The sequence below is a fragment of the Bombus impatiens genome, unplaced genomic scaffold (genome assembly GCF_000188095.3).
Source record: "Bombus impatiens unplaced genomic scaffold, BIMP_2.2 scf_0543, whole genome shotgun sequence".
Taxonomy (NCBI): domain Eukaryota; kingdom Metazoa; phylum Arthropoda; class Insecta; order Hymenoptera; family Apidae; genus Bombus; species Bombus impatiens.
Window position 1 is genome coordinate 1,742,161 of NT_176962.1, and position 21,004 is coordinate 1,763,164.

The 21,004-nt window shown below is 37.1% G+C and overlaps 1 protein-coding gene across 15 annotated transcripts in view; it reads right to left on the reverse strand.

Moving 5' to 3' along the window:
* The window catches only part of LOC100749771 (neurobeachin), a 418,748-nt gene that overhangs the window by 139,852 nt on the left and 257,892 nt on the right, over window positions 1–21,004 (reverse strand). For all 15 annotated transcript variants that reach the window (XM_033321947.1, XM_024369154.2, XM_024369153.2 and 12 more), the window contains exon 2: window positions 10,315–10,419. In XM_033321947.1, coding sequence (XP_033177838.1) covers window positions 10,315–10,419 — 105 coding nt within the window. The remainder of the gene's footprint in view (window positions 1–10,314; window positions 10,420–21,004) is intronic.

Below are 21,004 nucleotides of genomic sequence, written 5' to 3' on the forward strand. Positions count from 1 at the left end.
TAACTTGTAGTATATGTATGCTTGTTTATACTCGCTTCGCATTATACGGCCGAATAATGCTGACGACGCGTGGTATTAACAGGCCCACGTAAAATATTTTGTACCGTTGGCGTGCATGCAGGATATAGGGTTGAACGCGCCTCCAACATCTGTTAAATTGTATGATTAATGACTTTGTAACGAACTTGGGTGAAGTTTCGCGGTCTCGAATGTTCGTTATCTTTGGTACTAGGTCATGGATTATTTGTTGTAATGTCTTGGCAGAGTTATGGCGAAGTGGCAGAGTGAAGGGATTTGACCACTTGTGGCTTGGGAAGTAGATTGCGTTGTAGCATTCTGCGGTAGAATGCATTTGAGATTTGCCGAATGGGAAAGATTAAATTAATATGAATATGCAACTTTGAAACTTTCTAAAACCAATTGATTTACCTTTTAAGCATACAAATTTATTTAAAAAGCTATATTCGATAAAACTCTGACATTAGATATTCGTTGTACATATTGAATATTTAAAAATCAAGAAATTGTATCAAACGATCACACTATGAAAGTGTTACGATAATAAAAGGTTTGTTACTGCTAATCTTCCCGTCCGATTTAAAAAACTTCAGTGGAAAAGATCTGGTATAAATAATTTTAAATCAAAAAGATAGCGTAAAAGGATACTTTTGTATTACAGAAACCTCTCACACCCGAGTTTGGATTAGAATGACTGAGGGAAGGTGATCTCGAATCGGAAGAGTCTAACATAGATAATTCTAGATTGAAAGAAGTTAACAAAAGCAGTCATAGATGAAACAAGAGAAGGATAACGGTAGCTTGGTTCAAAGGCAGCGCTAGATCTGCAACTCTGCGTCAAAACGAATTACTAAAGGCGGCTCCAGATCAAAGGAGACCAACGTAGTCAAGTTCGGATCAAAGATAGATAATCCTGACTCAAAGAGTGGCATGGAGAACAGTCAATTCTGACTCAAAGGGGTTGGGACAAATAATACGTGACACAAGCGATACAAGTGACCCTAACTCAAAGGGACACGATGCTGGCAGCCTTACTTTCACCGAAGGAACTCCGTACAAATAACGTTGGAGGAAACTGGACAGTCTACTGAACATCTAAACGAATCGATCTCGATCCTTGGACCTTGAGGTGGCGTATATACTACGTACGTCCAAGAATCCAGGTCATCCACACCAAATCCCGGGGACCAGCACTGATCTAAATTAAGTTTCTTGGCTCTGTGGTAGTCTGTATTAGATCCCTTGGGTTTAGATTGATGTGTCGAATCCAAGATCGTTTGTATCTATTACTTCGAGTCCAGAAAGGTGTCACTATCGAGTCTCCTAAATCAAGAATGATATATCGATTCTCTTGAATCGACGTTCGTCTATATTGAATTTCTTAGGGCAAAAATCATTTAAATCTGGTATTTCATATCACAGTTATAGAATTTCAGGTGATCTGTCCAATATTCAAATTTTTTATTCAGAATGCTTTGAATTTTTATATTAAATTCGCAGAGTTGGAATATCGTTCGAATTAAAAATAAAATTTAAAATTAAATTCGTTGGACATTTTGACGCCAAAGCTGTTTACGGTAAATTTAGGATATCGATCGACGTAGGATTCGAAATGGAAAATAGAGGGCAGAGATTAACGACAGCATGGCTCACTGCAATACTGACAGACCGTAGGATACATAGCATTCTCACCACTGAATTGACAATGTTCGACGTGTCTGTCCAGCGATCGAAGTGGCGTCCAACTAAATTCTCGTACTATTAATTTATCGCTGGAGTAAATGAAATGCACGTTGCATTCGATAGAACATAATTTACAAACCGAAATTAATGCATCGCGTGGAAGATAAGGTTTTCAATCTTTGTTGAATCGTGTTGTTACTCCGTTTTCACGCTAACAGATTTTATCTTCGACGTTTCATTTCGGAACAGATCTTCATTTGCATGCGCGTACACCTGCGTATCCCACGATCGGACGTGGCTGCGAATACGTTAGTTTCTTCATTGCAGAAATTTGCAGGAGTAATTCGATCGATTCTATCCTGTCATGCGAACGATTGTGTTCGATGGTTGTTTCGTTGTTTACCATGAATGCTGAATTATTTGTGCGTTATTAATTTCATGCGCTAAAGTTTATTGACGTTGAATAAATTGTTAGTGAAAACGAATTTTCGTAGTTTGCCGATTCTAAAAGAGTGTTGACCGCAAAAGATATTATGGTAGTAGATCATTTTATGTTTCTAACAAAATCAAACGTCACTCAGGTATCTTTTTTTAAGAAATATTTTCTCTATAAACGATAAACCATGTACGGTCGAATTTTTTATAGATTTCATACGAATTTTATTTGTCCAATTTGATTTCCACCGATTATTTACACGATCGCGTAATAATTCATCGGGAAATTTTATCTGGCAACTTCATACGTCGTCCATATTTATTTCGCTGTTTGGAAGCGTTTGGAGATCGTCCAATTTCAACAGCGCCGCAACATTGCAGATTTGTGTAACGCGTTACAGGCCGCGTCTGTATTTTGTTAGTCTAGCTCGAAATTCTGATAAATGGTTATTCGATGAAACGTAAATTCTCCCCTCTGCTTCTCATCTCCATTTTTTTCTTCCCTTTTTCATTGCAATATGCTTTCCTCTTTCAAAGCAACATGCTGTCGGTATGCAACAAAAATTAAAAGTTAGTATATGCACGTGAAAGATATATTATTTATTCAATAGTTTTTTACATTTTTGAATATGCGAACAAATATTGAAGACATAAAAATTACAAATGCTCTATCAAATGCATAACGTAAAATGTATGATTCTTTACAAATATCATAGTTGTTTGGAAAAAATATTATTATTATTGTTATATAAAATTGTATCTGTACGTATGAAGGATTTTGACTAATTAAATCTCACCTGTAGTAAATATCCTTTAATTTTAGAATTTAGGCGATTCTTATACTGTTGTCTATACCTCATTTTATTGTACTTTCTAATATTTTTACGCATTCAATTTACTTTGTTATAACTGTTATACTTATTATATTCTATACATTATTCATTATTTACGGAATAGAATTCGGTTTGCATAGCTGTACTTGCTGTCATAATGCTAAAATACACGCGATATTCCATATTAATGCACGATCAAATTCGGGCCATACTTTGATCAGTGTTACACGATTATCCCGTGAATTTTAACATTTACTTGTTTATTTAAAACACCAAACATATTATCCCGAACTATCTCATCTCCCCATCTCGTTGATCTATCACGAAATTAATCCAAATTTATGTCCGACTAGCTGTATACGTGTTTTCGATGCTCAACTGTCATGGCAGAATGGAATTGTTATGTCCATAACTCAGGCTGAAATTTATGAAAGCTAGCATCATCCGGTAATCCCGCGATATCCGAGTTATATCGCTATATCATTATAGTTCGCGAAACGCGAGTGTTATTCATTGACTTCGCAATCCCGTGAAGAACTTGTTAAATCTGTCTCGGTGCAACCATCTACGTCAAACTGTTCGGACAAAGAGCGCATAGTGTGACTCAAACTCAAACGTTTCTTTGTCTAGAACGGATTTAACAGTTTACCGATGTCCAATTGTATAATTGTCGTATAAATTTGCTCGCAATCACTTTTAGAAAACACAGAGATAGAGAGAGAGAGAGAGAGAGAGAGAGATTGAGAGAAGGAGAGGAAGAGATTTTTGCTGTTCTTCGAGATTGCGTCGGCGTCAGTTCGGACTGATTGCATATACCTTGCCTTCCGGTTATTCCGCGCGACTGCGTTTTCCCATTGTCGCGATTTGTCTGACTTAACTGGTAATTTGCAGCTTGACAAATGGTTCCGAGCTTGCACTGAAGTAGGTATAGTTCATAGTTTACCGAATTATCGGAAAAGTAAATCGTAGCTGGTGAAATTTCTATAAAGAAGGTATTCATGGTTTTGCAACATGAAGATTAAATTAACATTAAAATCAGGTTTTACCATGGCTAGATTAATATTAAAGATGTATACGCTGACAGACATTAAATATTTAAAAATAGTTACGTTATTACTATCTACATATCTAATGAATAATTCATTATCCAATTTTATTTTTAGATTAGAAAATACATCACTGCTATTTTAAATACTTTAAATGTATATTAGGAATATAATTTACGGCTATATTGCGACTATGATACCACTTATAAAACTACGATCCACTCATAAACAGTTTACGCGACTCTTGGGGTATCATAAGCCATGTCATAACTTGCGAAATTTGCGTGTCCGATATTTACTTGCAAATTCGCTACACGAATACGACCTCGGTGTCCCTTGACTTGTAAACACGGGTCGCATTTATTCCTTAAAAGCGAATATAGCAGGAGAAAGCGATAGCGCAGTCTGCCAGAGGCATATGCATGAGATAGACGGTGTGCAGATTGCACCGACATGAATGACGTTTGCAAGCAGTTATCCAAATTTACATTTCATCGATACGACACCGGTAAATGGTTGTATCTGAAGTACTTCCTCCGGAATACGGTTAACCACCAGCTGTATCAACGTTGCCAGACCTGGTAATTAATTGAGATCACCGAGCTAGCACCTACAGTAACAATCGTCCGCCGATATGATTTTATTCGGATTTCAAGTGCAGTGATAGGTTTCTGCATACGAAACGTTACTTTGCCGAAGTATGAAATTAACAGGTTGGCTATCGTATAATTAACTCTGTTCAGTATTCAGTTGTCATAAATCATGTTAGAGAAATGGTAATTCGCTGTAATTTAAATTTGAAAATTTGAATTTTTATTTAAATATTTAGATTTGAACTTGACCGTATGAATATAAATATGTGTTTGAAAATTTCTAAAGAATATTCGAATTACGCTGGTAACTAAATACGTTAATATCTCAATATACCACAAGATTCACAATTTAATTATCATTTGCTATGTATTGTCATATGCATATAAACTAAATTTCTCTTGCAAATACATCCAGGTTGGTAAACATCAAAACACATGCATACATAAGTAATGTAATTTAAAACGAACTTTAAAAACTTCAATTCCAAAACGTGTCTCAACCATGCTGTTCAACAACGATGAACGAAAAAGAAGAAAATCTAATACAAGAAAATTTCGAATCGTGTTCGTTATATCGTAACGTGGTATAAAGCGTAATGGCAATGCATGTTAAAACTCTGCTGTGAATAGGTTCTATAACGAGTCGCGTACGGTTACAGGGATTCGCGCCTTTGAACCTTCAACCATGCGATAATGGACACAGCAAATTCGATTGGAATTCTACCGGATTACTAGCACGTTGCTTAATGAAAAGATTCAATATTTCAGTTGTTTTCGTTGATTTTACCGGCTTTACAGAGCAGCGACATTTTCTTGTCTCTGACTGGTACCTTTCAAGTCCTTAACCCGATGTTTCATTCATTTTAATTGCCTCTTTGTAGATCTTACCGCGTTGCAACGAGGTTACCACGGTAAATAACGAAGAAACATAGTCGGCATTTAATTGTGCATTTCTCAATCTAGTTGGTATCTTTCGAGGAACGTCAACCTCTGCCTCCGAGGTGAATAACAGTTGACTGTAAATTGGTACGAAGACCCCAGCCGAGAAAACCTCCGATGGAAATTATTGAAACGTTATTTCTCTTCGTCTTGATATTCAAGTACAAGCTAGTCGCGCAAGGACGGAAACGGTTTATTGTTGGTTGGTCTTTGTACCGGGAAGTTCAATTTGGTTTCTATTGATCTCGTTTCACCGCTGGTTATTGTCAGTTTGTTTGTAGGACTCAAAGAATAAATATTCGCATATAGCCGTTTACTTCTATTTCCAAATCCAACGTTGGAAAAGGGACTGAAGTGGATAAACAGAGGAACTTTGAAAGTTTCTATGTACACCAGATCAACATTGAAATTTACTTGCTTAATCATACCAATATTAAACCTCCTATTAAATTTCATCGCTTCGAAATTAATAGTACAGATATGAACACTAATTTACTTTGGTTTGATACAGTACGAAACTCTTCTGATACTTGAACACTTTCCTACGCTTCTCCAAATATTTTCCTAACCGTTTAAATCTTCTTTTCTGTATTTTCTTACAGAAATCTAAAGAGGAAGAACATTCTTTTCACACAAGTCATAAATATCGGAAATCTTCAATTATTCCCATACTATGCTACATATTCTCTACAAAAAGTCATTTACAAAAAGCTAGATTTACAAATCAAGTGCTCCTTCAATTATTCCGACAACAAGAATACACGAAACGTTCGTTGAAGTAACACGTTGCATACTCTATCGTGCCTGGCTTAGATTTCAATGACTGGAGCCTTCTATGTACGTGTATTTATGTACATGCATATGTATTTCTCAGGACATTTCCTATACATATACGTACATATAAGACACTCATATGTAGAGAACTGGCATTGTACAGCTGGAGACATCAACGAGGAAACTCCCTTAACAGTATTAACATTTCAGGAACGTGCTCGAACCGGATTCTGAGGACACCAGAAACCGATCCCCAACAGATTATATCAGCCACAGGCAATTCTGTCAAGATGATACGGCGAATTCACACCGTAGATTCGTATTACTGAGCTATTATCCACCGTTAATACACCTTTCTCGATGATTCGCTTATTATCAATCGCGAACAACGAGTAAAATATTGAATTTTACTAAATTGCCTTAGAATAAATATATCGCAGCTTTGATCATTATTTCTAGTTATTACTATTTCATGTTATAAGATGTACTACTTAAAGCAGATCACTTGACAGTTCTCTGTAGTTGCGACGATATAAAAATTATTTTGGGCGCAACTGAAATGATATCAAAGACATGATCGAATTTGCTACAGATAACATTTTAATTTGAGAATTGTTTCCTGTGAATTATTATTTCACTGAATAACTTTTAATATCTTCTGCCATTCTATTTTCGATGTTTCAAACAACTGATTTTCATTCGTATCCTGTGGTACCTCTTTGTTTTCAATAATTCTATATTCTCTTTTAATAACATTGAAATTACATAATATATTGATCACGATGGTATATTGTTTTATTTCTATATACCCTGTTCGTTTCGTATCTCATTGTCAGTTAATAAAAATATTGAGATGTATAAAACATTCTGGAGTACCCTGATGTTAACACGTGGATGGATAAAACGAGAAACATGTCTGTTTTATAACTTTTTTCATGTTCAAAATAATTAAAGATTTCGCGAAGATGAGCAAAACGAACGTAACCTCGTAGATATTAAAAGATACACATACTCTACAGTTAATGTACTGTAGGACGTCAATTACCTAAGCGACCATGTATAAATTATATGGAAACTGATATTCTGGTTATCGATTATTCGATTATGTAAATTGAAATGCCAAAGCGTGTCAAATGATGCAAAAGGGAGCATTATTCAATTGCATATGTTAATGAAAGAACTTGGGATATGTTTGGAAATGGAATATAAAAGTAGTTTCTTTTTACTAGTAGTAGTACTTTCCGATTTAACTTGCATTGAAATTAAACCATCCTTGTTTTTATCCAAGTTACAATGTTTAAAAACGTGTTTTCTGATTAACAAATTAATCACTCGACTTACATTATCCAATTAATCAACTTCCCATTACATTTGTATCTTTATTCGTCGCGCGAACGCAACATCTCATTTACGATTCTTTCTAATCAATTTAAGTTATCGGTTTCTGTTTTTCAACATTATGGTTATAGAAGAGAATTTCAAGAATTTGTTTAATATCTTTTTCGATACTATTTCTTCCACTTAGATTCAACAATTTTACGGAATTTCCACAAAAATAAATGTTCGACCGTTCGCAGAGAGACGCGATCGCGAACAACAGGAGTCGTAAATTCTCGTTACGATTAGATAATCGATGCCACGAAATGATCGATCCCCTATTTCGATTAGGATAATAGAGATGGTTGAACTGATTATAACACTGAAGTGACAGGTTATAATATACACTTTATTCCAACAACTTTGTAGACATAGACAGTTACGCTCGATGTGTATAGATATAAGCTAAACAGATGACTGAACTAAGGCTGATAAACCAGTCAAGACATTGACTGGTCAACGCATGAAAAACCGAAGATAGATGTTGACTGATCTAAAGATGGAAAACCAATGAAGTTCGGTGACGATGCTGTGGCGGAGGAAAGCTATTGATGGGTGTGTCTGGCGCACGGGACCATTGGATTTGTTGATGGCAATTTTGGCTAGGAAAGTGAAGGCAATAATTATTGCTTCTGTTCGGATAAGAAAAAGTTGGTGGACAAGGAAAGGTTCTAGCCGCCCCCGAGATAAAGTTGGTAGCGGGAGACATCGTACCTTTCCGGAGTAGACAATAAATTTAAAGAACACTTGAAGTAAGAAGATACTTGTTTGATCTGAAGGACCTTAATTATGAAAATGTCAAGATTTATGGTGGGTCCTTAAGATTATTATCGCAATGAGGGTGTGTGGATATCTAGCAACCATCTTATCTGCGGCGTGGAGCTTAGTTTGTATAGAGAGTCACCGGACATAACAATAAAAGTTCCTAGAGTTTAATACATTCCATCTTGTCAGACTGGTTAAATATTAGATTATGATATAACAATACGTGTATATAAAACTGATGAAAACAATGGGAGGCAAATTGTTCGTTTGTGAAACTTGCATCAATGAAGCGACAAATTAGATTCTATTGTTAAGTTCAGAACCGTACAACAACGTTTTCCTCTGTTATGATCAAAGGACGCGAGAAACAGTAGAACAAGGCTCTTATAACTTATTCCGTGTACACAGTTTAAATTTCTATTTACTTTTACATCGAAAGTTTCTCGCCACGACGCAAGCAGCTCGCGCAAGTTTAACAACTCGTCGCGTCGGTGGAAAGAGTAAATGGCTTTTTCTTCGCTTGACGCGGCGGCCGAGCACCGGCTATTACTTACGAAACTTTCTTATCCTTATGCCTGTATCTCGTCGTTCTGATGGCTCCCTTAACGAGACGGAATGCAACGACTTCGAAGCCCCGTAATAGTGCTGCGTTTTTCACGACTACCGTTTTCGACACGTGATGCATCGACGTTGCGAAGAAAACGGCGCGACGTAGCAGTTCGACGTTTCTTGCACGCCCAACTCGAACGAGAACGATATTTCTTGCATCGTGTGTTATGGACGAGCATTGTTTTGCGTGGACTAACTGATGGTTTCACTTTTTGTACGTATATATTTTACACAGTTAATTCTATGCCTTCTGTATATACGGGGCTCACGAAAGTATTTGAACGCTTAACACAGAGAAGATTTTGTATATCGTATGTATTACATAAAATATTTTGAAATTTCATTAGCAGCGTATACAGACACGACAAAAATTTTTATTAAATTTCAACATTTTCTATACATAACACATAATATATTTATAAGAAGGTTCTACAAGTTTTCGAATAATTGCACGAACTGTCGTATATTTTTTATAACAAGTAAAAGAATAATAAAACAGTTCGAAACGATTGGTGTCTGATCTTGATTAATTTGCAACCGTTTGTAACGAATAAAATCATACCAATTTTCGTGCAGCAAATCATATCACTATTTCGCGAGTTCCATTTTTCTCCATCACGGAAGAAAACTGGTAACGATTTGAAACTGGCAACGTATCTGAATCGAGACAGCAATGCAAGCGACGTCGACGAGGTTGATAAATTCCCGTGGCTTCACGGTGGGTGAAAAAAAAAAAATTTGCGTTCTGCGCATTCGTTTCCTCCCTCGAACGAAATTTGCGACGTAATGGATTTCAATTCTTTTTTCCCGTCGAGCGCGTTCAGAGTTTTGAACTACCCCTTTTTTCCAACCGCGAGTTTGAGAAAAAGGTATATCATGATATAGCACGCAGCTTATCGGTCTGTAACTTTCCTGAGCGTGATTAGGATCTTTACGTAAATTTTACATTTTTTGGTAGATTTAACGGGATTGAATAGAAAAATTTTATTCTACGTCTTCGATTTATTTTTGAGTCTTTTATCCATTTTCAATATTTAAACCACGAGAAAATTAGGATTCTTAGGGGACAAAGAAATGGTCTACATATTAGCGGGCGAGCAAGAAATTAATTACGAGCAAGTTTGACGTATTGATCGCAGTGATCGTGTGTTCCTTCGTAGAATCAAATTTGTGACGTGGTATAACACCCCAGCCCCTTGGATAATTAGTTTGATCGAGGCGAACGTTACGCCCAATGCTTACCTGGAGATTGGGCGGGCAATGATCGAGCAGTTCCAGCATGTGCCTGATATTCTGTGCGTCCTGAATTACGAAGTTGAGTTCCATGTCGAATTCGCCTCCCACCAGCTGTAATCAGAACAAACAAATCGTTATTAGAAGCGTGTTTCAATATGTTCTGTCATATTTTAGACCTTCATCGAGTAGAGTATAGATTTCGCACAGAAAAATCATGTTTCTTTCTAAAATAATATGTATCGAACCTCTTAATATCGTAACTCTAATTTTAGCTTTTTTAATTCAAATATATTTTTGCTCAGATTGAAACCAATATTTAATGAAAATCAATCGCAACAAATTTGACGATCCCATTACCCTGAAGTCTATTCCGCTATCCATCCATAATTTCAAGGGATGTTTCCATTTAAATCGATTTCGTTTGAATTTATGCTACTTTGCCTCCTCCCATCCATTTAAACTCGCAGCAAAAGAGGTAATGCCTGTCGAATCGAGCTGCGTTTGGCCATATAACATCCATATACACATTTCCGACGGGAAGGTCCAACACATTTAGTAAACGAGCGTGCACTGGCAATGAATTTCCAGTCGTGAAACATTCACGTCGTTCGTGTGCAAAAAATTTATGAGTTTTCTCATTGGTCGGGAGGAACGATGACTTATCGATACCGAAAGACATAAAATACGATGGACTTCGGAGAAAATATTTTCGACAGAAACAACATGCAGCGTGGATTTAAATATGAGCTTCAAAAGAAAGCAAAACAACTTCGAACAAGCTGTTGAAAGCATAAGATTAAAATAAAAATATGAAATAATAAATTATAAGCTGGTATGGTAGACAACTTATTATATGTAGTATGAGCAAAGATTTCGGGCTTTCGCGTGAATTATGGACGTATCGTTGCCTATAGATACAAGGGTTACGGAAGCACTGTGGAAGCTCATTTAACGCCCTCGTATTAGACAGATCGAGAGATTAACCATGCCGATTCTGAGATGCCAATAGAACAGACGAGAGATCAGTCGACTTAGTTGATAGCCCTTGTCCACCCTATTTTTATTCTACCATCCTATAGAATGTGAGACAAACTATTATCGAATTTTTACTTCTTCATTCCCATAATACGGTAGTATCAATATTAATATTATTAATTAAACTGAATATTACATGAACTGAACATTTTTGCAATGTTACAACAAGATTTTAATGATTTAATAATTGTTCGTGGACACTGAATATTGTCATAACGATTGAATTATCTACATTAAACTTAAAAAGACACTTATTTTTCATTGATGCCACTACTACTGTTTAAATTCTATAGCAAATTAAATCGTAAACCACAAAAATGCATTCGATGCTACCTAACCTTCTCTTATATATCGCACAGAGGAGCGATAATGAATCGTTGGAAATTCGAGGCTATGAGTTTATGAAGCTACCTATATGTGTGCACTTGTGTTCCTGGTGTCTTCTTACAGAGAGATGGCTTATGTACAGCCGAACCGGAAGCTCTGTCTCCATGGGGAGAGCGTAATTTCCGGTGGAGTATCTCTTCCTTCGCTATTCCCTGTCGTGCCTTCTACCAAACACTAGCCCTGATGAATCGGTCATGAATTGCTTATATCTACGTGGACGAGACGCGGTCACGAGCACTTTTTACGATCCGAAGTTTCTAAAAATTCACAAATAACACGCTGATCTGTATGAAATTGGAAAAAAGTAGCTTAAAATTTAAAAACCAGCAGAGAGCGTTTAAAATATTTTATAACCATTATTAAAGAAATAGAATCTACTCAGAGATCTGTTTTACTTACTAAATATTGTAAGGGGAATTTTTTTGGATATTTTATATATTTTTACATATAATGGATATCCTACACAGTTTTGCGTTATAAACGTACATAGTCTAGTAATGACGGAAAATGTTACAACGAATTAATAGTGAATGGCCAAATTTTTGGTACTTTTATGATCGTACCTTCAAACTTTGATAAAAACAAACTGCATTGCTTCTTCGATAAATAACTTCTAATGATATTATCATAACTGCCCTGTATCTCTAATTCACCTTTTGTTTTCGACTGTCGAAAAGCGCAATATCGTTATCGTCGATTTCCATTTGTCAACCCATTTTCCATTACCACGTTCAATCCTATTCGAGCGAATTCCTTGAGCTACATAAACATTCGGGCGAAAAACATTTCTTTTTATGAAATTCTCAAGATCGCGCACGAGAGACGAGCGCAATAAGGGTTAGGCATTGACCCTCGTTCTGCGGGCGATTCGTTTGAAACGCGAAGGGGTTATTGCCACACGGTTTTCCCTCTGCTGTCTTGACTGTCACGTAGTCGTCGTTCACGAGCGACCTCCGAGAAAAATAAATTTCGCGGCAAGAAGCCAGAGGTTGTTGTCACGAGTGCCACGCTACGACGATTTCACGTTCGACGCCGTGGCTATCTTTCCAGACAATCCGCGTTTTTCGTTGAAATTCTGAGTGTTAGTATCAAAGGGGATGCTAGTAGGTCGTTGAAAAATAGGAGGGTTACCAGAAATATCGATCTCTACCGTTTGCCAAAATGCTGCTGATATGTGCGAGATGAAACGAGATTTTGCCAAGTATTTGACGAGGCGAAGTACGATTTCAGGGCATAGTTTGAGCCCTCTTTTGTGGTGGATGGAATTATAAAAGCTGTTTCTGTTTGAACAGTAGAATATTTTCTATATAAAAATAAATTAGAAATATTTTTTGTCCCTTTCTACTACATTTGAAGATAATATAATATAATACGAAGAAGTAACACAACGAGAAATTCATCATTTAGTCAATAGTACCCTTCAATAGAAGATTTTTCGAATCGAATGTACTAATAAACAAAATTAGGATCACTATTTGCTAAAAAGGCGTTTAAACATGTCTATCCATTTTTCTATCTCAAGTTTGAACAACAAAAACAATTTTCGATCAGCTGTGACAAATATGTCGGTACAAGTAGTCGGAGTTAGTATCTAAAAGAGATTGATAGGAGTTTTAAAGCAATAAACTTTGTTACGCCAATAAAGGGTAGACATAGTCTCCGTGAAAAAGAAACTCCCGACAAATTATCTTCAACCCTTCTCAAGCCGATAACAATTTCAAATAAAGAAAAAATATCGTTTCTATCCTTAACACCGTGTCGCTTCAAACGAGATATTTCTCTCTTTAAAATAAAGTTCCAACTGCTACGTACCGGGTCCAACACTCGATGGTAACGCATCCCATCAAATTGATTGCGTCAGAACAAACAGAGTCTCGATCGATTGAATTGTTTTTCTACGCAAATACTCGCCAGCGAAATTTCCATAAACAACGCGTCTACACACCACACCAAAGGATCGCTTGCTGTAATAAACTACTCTTTCTCTCTCTTTCTCTCTTTCTCTGTTGAACCATGCAACAAAATCGAAAGAAGAGAAAAGAAATATATAGACTCGCGTGACTTATGATTTTCGGCTATTGCCCGATTCCGCGCGATAGTACGCGGACTGGAAGCGTATTTGACCGCATCCGCACACTAACTCGTGGGAAAATGGGCGTTCAACGGAAGGTAGAATGGGATTCGGTGAATTAGGGCCGGTCAGCATTGCCGACCGCTAATTGGACACCACTGGCTTTTACACCTTCTATGTTTCTGTCAGTGGAAAACGGTCAACGAGCCTCCCGGTACGTGCCAAATTTGCTTATTCGGCAACGAAAACAGTAGGCTTGCTCATTTCGCGAGCCACGAGATATAATTCTAATAAGAACAACGGGATGACTGTGCCGATTGTGTTTCACTGGAGAATCGATATACGGCACGAATTATCAACTAGTGACACAGTGAATGGTCCTCTTGGATTTGGATATGAGGATGAACGCTTAGATAAGCGAAAATCACGGTTAAATCACGGGATGAACGTTGAAGATTCCGAAATGTTACACGTGGATTTTAGCAATTTATTTTGTAGTATAGTTAAGAATCTATTATATATATAATAATTTAGTATATATATACAAGTAAATATTATAAATAATTGGACTATGGATTACTACTGGAGTTTGTAATTACAATATTATTAATATTGTAACTAACGTGTGCAAATACGCGATCTGTGATACGTAAATATGTATTCTTAAAAGTTATTATTGTTTTTTAGTTAGAAACAACTTCTAGATCAATACTTTTCACCCTAAGCTAAGGAAAGTATCCAACCTATTTCTCAGCAAAGGTATCTAAACTTCAAATGTTAAATCTCTCAGCTGCTATGTACATACTATAACTCTCTTCCTTAACCAGCTGCAAACTGCGAGTGCCTACCATGTAATTGTTAGGTGAAACTATTCCAACTTTAGTTAATAACGCGTCGTTATTGAAAGCCGATAGCTAATTTCGAATGTTCTCCGCTACGTTACCGAGGCATAATTTATTACAAACTGAGCTAGCGGCCGCGTTTCGCCAGAGTGGGTAAATTTTCTGTCGGAGAATCGATGGCTGTTCGCGGACTTGTCTGGTTACAGGATAATATATTCGACGATCGGTTGGGTTCCCAAAGGACTCGTCCAGTTCACGCTGTTCACACGTGAAAGATCTTGATCGAGTTAACGCGCAGGCCCTCGCAGAGGCTTGTTTGCACGGTTTGAAAGGTTTTCAATTGCCTCTTAAGAATGTATTATGTCGAGGGGGACTTCTCTCTCTCTCTCTCTTCTTCTTCTTCTTCTTTTTCTTCTTTTGCAGCGTTTTAATCGTGATACAAAAACAACAGCTTTCGTTTATTCTCACGAAATCGCGTCGAGTCTGTCAACGCTTTTGAGTACGTTGTTAAAAAAAACTATCGAAAGAACCTTACAATCGAATTTCGTTGTTTCTTTTCTCCTCGAAGTGGTTCAAACTTGGGTCGGTTTCTGAGAATTGCTGATACTCTTTGGAATATGCATATTGGATTGTTTAAGTGGGAAATCTTTCTAATCTCCTGGCTTCTGTCTGGTACAGATGATTTTGAAAAACAATTTCTATTTCATTTATATGGATATTTCTTTAAGTAGTTCGTCCTTGTTTCGAGGAATCCTTTTTATACAATGACGTTTTAATGACATTGTAAACTATCACGCCTGGCGATCAGATAGCCGAATGATATTTTGAGCGGATAGAGTGTTAACATTGACGCAAAGATCTGAAAGCGTATTTGAGGATGTCAATTCTATAGAGAATTAATGTCGGGAAGCATAGTTCGGACGGTAGTTTGAATTTGTAGTGCGTGACGTTCTGGTTATTGTGGTAAGCAATTCTGGATTTTATAGGAATAAGCGTGTGTGATTGAGCTCGTTGAATTTATCGAAGGGTGTTCACTATCGCTTGTTATAATATTTGTTATGCATATAATTGTAATTGGTCCAAGTTAAGATAATAATCGACGGTCAACTAGAAAATCAAAAGCGTGGATAAGTGTAAAAATTATTTACAAAACGAACAGATTTGGCGTTTTTTAAAAAATTAAACAAATATATTAAAACGGTTATTAATAAAAATAAATTATAAACACATTAAAAATTTTAAATAATTAGTAATGAAATAGAAAGGTAAGGACACCTACATTTGTTTTTAAATTTCTTTTAACTCGTACGTGATTGATATTATAAATTCTATTTTTTATTTCCTACTTTCCCTATTTTCAATTCTTCCTTTGAATCCTTTCTGATAACGTACTATAAAAGAAGACCACCAGTTACACGTCGAGTAAAATGGTTTACCCGTATAATTCCTCGATCCGGCTCGATTCGATCGACCTTCAGCAGCAATTTTTTCTATAGCTGAAAACCCCTCGTCCCGCCAAAGTAAATTCTCCGCGGGACTATACGCCAGAGGTTATTTCGACGGAACATTTGCAAACAGAATTTCAGCGGGGGCAGCCTGTTGTCATCGTTTCTCTTTCTTTTCGTTCCTTTTCCCTCTCTGTATTCGCATTTTTCGTTCTCCTTTCGCCTATCCAGTAAGCCACATCAATTGGCTCGCTATTTGTTTCAGCGACTCCTTTTTACTCGTAAAATGAAACCACATTTTTTCGTTTCGCTCTGTTTATATTGATAGTAAACAGTTTCAATGAATTATATATGTTACATTATATATGAAGAGTTTAGGGAAATATTAAATTGGTAAGCATAAACATTGTAATGCTAAGGAAACATTAAGAATTTCTCAAATGTAAAGAGAAAGCGACAAACACGTAGAAATAATAGGAATCCTCTAAAAGATTAAACGATAAGGAGAAATAATAGATTCGTAGTGAGTACATAAAGTACTTGATGAATAATTCAGATTGGCGCAAGGATGGCTTAGCATTGGCATCTATTTACTTGCATTAATCCCTAATCGTTCCTCGAATTGGCAGACAGCCACTAGCCAGCCGGTTGATGGGTGACCAATTTGATGAAACCCGTGAGATGTCAGGCCGGGATCAATCTTCATTCTCGAGAGCAATTAGTGTTCGTCGCGAAATCGGTGCTAACCCCGACCATGCACCTCTGACTCCATTTCATTGGACGTGTCTTGATAGCTTATATTTAATTAAGAGACACTGGAGCACACGTTGAACAGTCGATAACAAGTTATTGGAAAATTTAAAAGCTTGAATGTATACCCATTTCTAAAATTTGTGATAATGGAAGATAAAATGCGAGAGGAAAAGAGAAAAATGGAATCACTGCTAATTCAGACTAATGAGATGATGAAATGTTATTAAGTTTCAAATGCACATACCTATGTACGTATAAATATTCCAAATAAACAATTGGTAATTTTAAAAAATTACATAATGTAGCAAATGATGAAATCAACAGTAAAGGTATTTTCATTTACGATATAAATTTTATAATTCCATAGTAAGTAATACTTCCTTTTATCTCTACTTTAAGTGCATCACGGTATGTTTCTAGGATGACAAATCCCTTTGCTCGATATTTTTTATATAAAAGCACGTCATTACAAAAGCACACGCACAACATAAATCATCCATCACACACGGTGCATTATGCATAACCAGGTGAATAACCCCGGCTTTTAACCCTTGTAGAAGCAAGATGAAGAAGAGGAACGCGAAGCGAGCTCATTGGCTATGGTACGCAACCCTTGGCCTCTCATTGCTCGTCTTTTTCTCTTCATAAACCTCGTGTCCTTTCTCTCTCTCTCTCCCCCCCTCTCTCTCTCTCTGACCGACATTCATATTTAAGCTGCGTTCCTCCTAATTAGGCCGCCATCTTGACAAGCTCTAAATTCACAAGCATTGTTCTGGTCGGGCCAAGTCATGCTTTCGGTCCTTCTCTTTTGGGAATGGCCAGCGAATATTCCAGACTTTCCGTCTTTTCCCTTATCGATTATAAAAATACGTATTGTTCCCTTTACGCGTTACGTCTTTCTCAATTAATCGACACACCGCCAAGTATTTTTGGTTTGGTCGCATTGGAGCGAGATGTCGGATTATTGGAATTTCAATATTTTTCGAAAGTTCGCATTTGGCGAAGATAAGTTTCTTCATTTCCTTAGATGCGAATTCCTTTGAGTAGAAATCATTCTCAATTATTCTTTATTCTAAATTAATTATGCGGGCAGTGCTTTAAGAGTACTACGTCAAACTATTCGTGTTACCATAATCCTCCGAGACGTTCATGAACTTGTTGAGTGATTGTTAAGCAGAGTGGGTAATGAGATCTCGAAAGCATGGACACTTTAACCGTCTTTCCCGGTGTGTATCCACCAAGAGTTAACGACGTTGCGCAACGATGCTTCAGCGTGAATGCTTTTTAATGGTTTTCGTCGTTAAGCGCGGCTACGTCGGAGAAGAAAATGAAAATCATCCTATCGACGTTCATATTCGAGGTAAAGTGAATTCCCGCCTGAAATATTTCAGAGAAGTATAACGCGGAGTTCTTGCATCGATGATGAACAACTTCATCGAAAATACAAAAACGAGCATTAACCACTTTCGACGAGTAAGTCTCTTCGCTAGTAGGCTTCTCTCGGCAGCTTGTTGTTCCTCAAAATTTTCTGTATCATATTAATTTTTTGAACTCGTGTGATACGAATAACTTTAATCGAATATTAAATCAAACTTATTAATTCTTAGATTCATTACAATGATTTTAAATGGTTCCATGAAAATTTCTGAAATATTCGTTAAGAAATACCCACAGATACAACTACGAAATGATTTGCATTCTCATAATATTTCAATAAGAATTCAAATTCCTCCAACAATGGGTTCTAAAAGAGGTAAAAAAGGTAAGAACCCTCAAAATAACCATATCCAAGATTAACATTATCCGATGTACATAACCAACCTGAAACTTCAATTCCGCGTCCTTTGTAAAGAGGACGGCAACCTCAACCAAAAGAAACCCTCGACACCCACCATTTCCCCAACTTCGTCTCGAGTAGTGAGACGATCGTAGAAATTACCAGCTCGCAAACAGGATTCGTATGCGTCGCGACGAGTCGAGATATCGAGGAAAGGGATCCCTGAGAGCGGAATTGGACCGCGAGGGTCTGCCACGCAAGCGTTCCGCCGGTTTCCAACTGGAAGTAATACTCGCTCTCTGGCATCGAGATGCCGGCTGACGTTCTCGAGGCTGCATCAGGGAGTATGATAGGGTGGTCCCGACCGAGACTCGGTGTAAACTACGATTTGCATTCGGAACAATGTTCGAGCCCGGGTCAATCCAACTGGCCTGTGTTTCCACGTGTCGAGAAACGTCCCACCTCCAACCCGCCGTATTTACGAAACGGTCTAACTTATCCTCCTCACTCCGTTCTCTCTCTCTCCCTCTCTCTCTCTCTGTTATCGAACAATCCACGGACGTGGACCGAAAATTGCTCTGGGTTATCGTCCTGCGTCTTTCCGGAGGCCGAATATATTTCTCTGGTCGAGCAATTATTTGCTGATTATTGTTGTGAAACACGCTCTTTTATCTTGAGACTATGTATTTGTGAATGGTATATTAGTATGTGTCCATGTGGATAGATAACGCGGTTTAAGATGGGTATGTTTAATAAATTTTGTTATTTTTCGTAGTCAGTATAATGGTTCTGTGCTCTATTAACGCGCTGTTAGATACAGAAAGCATTTGCACATACTCATATTTTCTAATGAAACGATATTTTTATTACGACACGTCTTTATTATTGCAGCTTGGTCTACATAGCACGAAGATTAGCTTAAAAATTTGATTCTTCAGTAATTGGCCATCGGTCAAAGTTTAGAAATTAAAATTAATTGACGATAAAAATATCATCCTGTCGTGTTTCTTACAACGTGTAATTAACCAAGTTACAACTTTTTCAACATTGGAATTCGAGTAAAAATTCTTCTACATCGACTCACCGCGTGTTAATTACATGTTTTAAGATTAACAAGCTTCGTTGGCATTCGTTTGCTGAAAAAATAGAAAGAGAGAGAGAGAGAGAGAGAGAGAGAGAGAGCTGACACCGCAGTTACCCCGTTTCGTGGTGCGTGATGAGCTGTAAGCATCGGTAAACTCGAAACTGAGCTGTCGGCCTCTAATGGGCCGCAATTAGTAGGCTTCGTGACGATCGGCCCCTAACTCCTGACTACTTCCTAATTACTGGGTATCATACTCGCGCAATCATCGTATGATGTTTATAAAAAGCACAGGATGTCATATTTTTACTCGTTTAAAAAATTGATATACAACTCGTTGTTTATCTATTCGATAAAGAGCGAAAACGAAGAAAACCAGTGTTTCTTTAAAAAAATATTCCAGATGATGAAGGTGTAAAGTAAAAACCATTGCAATTGCGATTACCAAGCTTATTAACAGTCATAGTATGCATAATAATATTAGACAACTTATTTTTCTCGTTCGCAGAGGAATCGCTAATACACGACAAAGAAAATATGAATGTAAAAGTGGAATCGAGTGGAATAATCAGGACTGCTCGATACCAATGAAATCTTTTATCGTTTCTAAAAATAATAACAGTACGCAATCGATATAGAGATGTTGGTGAGCAAGTGAATGCATTAACGCCATTCGATATTCCTGATATTAATTCAAGCACGGATTTCATGGCAGAGCCGGTGTTTGCCAATTCATCCCTCTTCGGAATAACAAATGTGCGAAAGATTGTTACTGTCGCTGATACATGGGAGCATGTCGCGTATGAAAATACAATTGACGAGAATCGATCGTCGCCTGTTCGTAGTCGTTGGACATTTTTAATCGTTGATTACAATGTTGAATTCATCATTGGATTTCATAAAAAATTATTGTTTCGGGGATTCTGTAAGCACCAACGTTGCAATGGAGAATGTAAAATAAAATATCGAGAGAGTATTACACATTTTGTAAATTCTACAATTGAAATTTCTACATTTTAATAAACCTGAAAATCCCGGGGAAATATGTTGAAAGTTTTATTCGTTGTAACAGAATAGTCGGAGCAAGTCGATCATTGTAATTGAGAACAAATAACAGAATGTTTCTCTCAATTTACCAAAGACCTAGTACATAATTGAGTCGATGAATAATTGACGAAAAACAATTAACACGCGCCTTTCCGCGCTGAAACCGTGGCTCGTATTTCATTCCACGTGGACATTTCGCGCTGACAACCATTCGCAATTAGCGTGGCAACAGATGGCCCACGAGCTTTGGGAAACCGT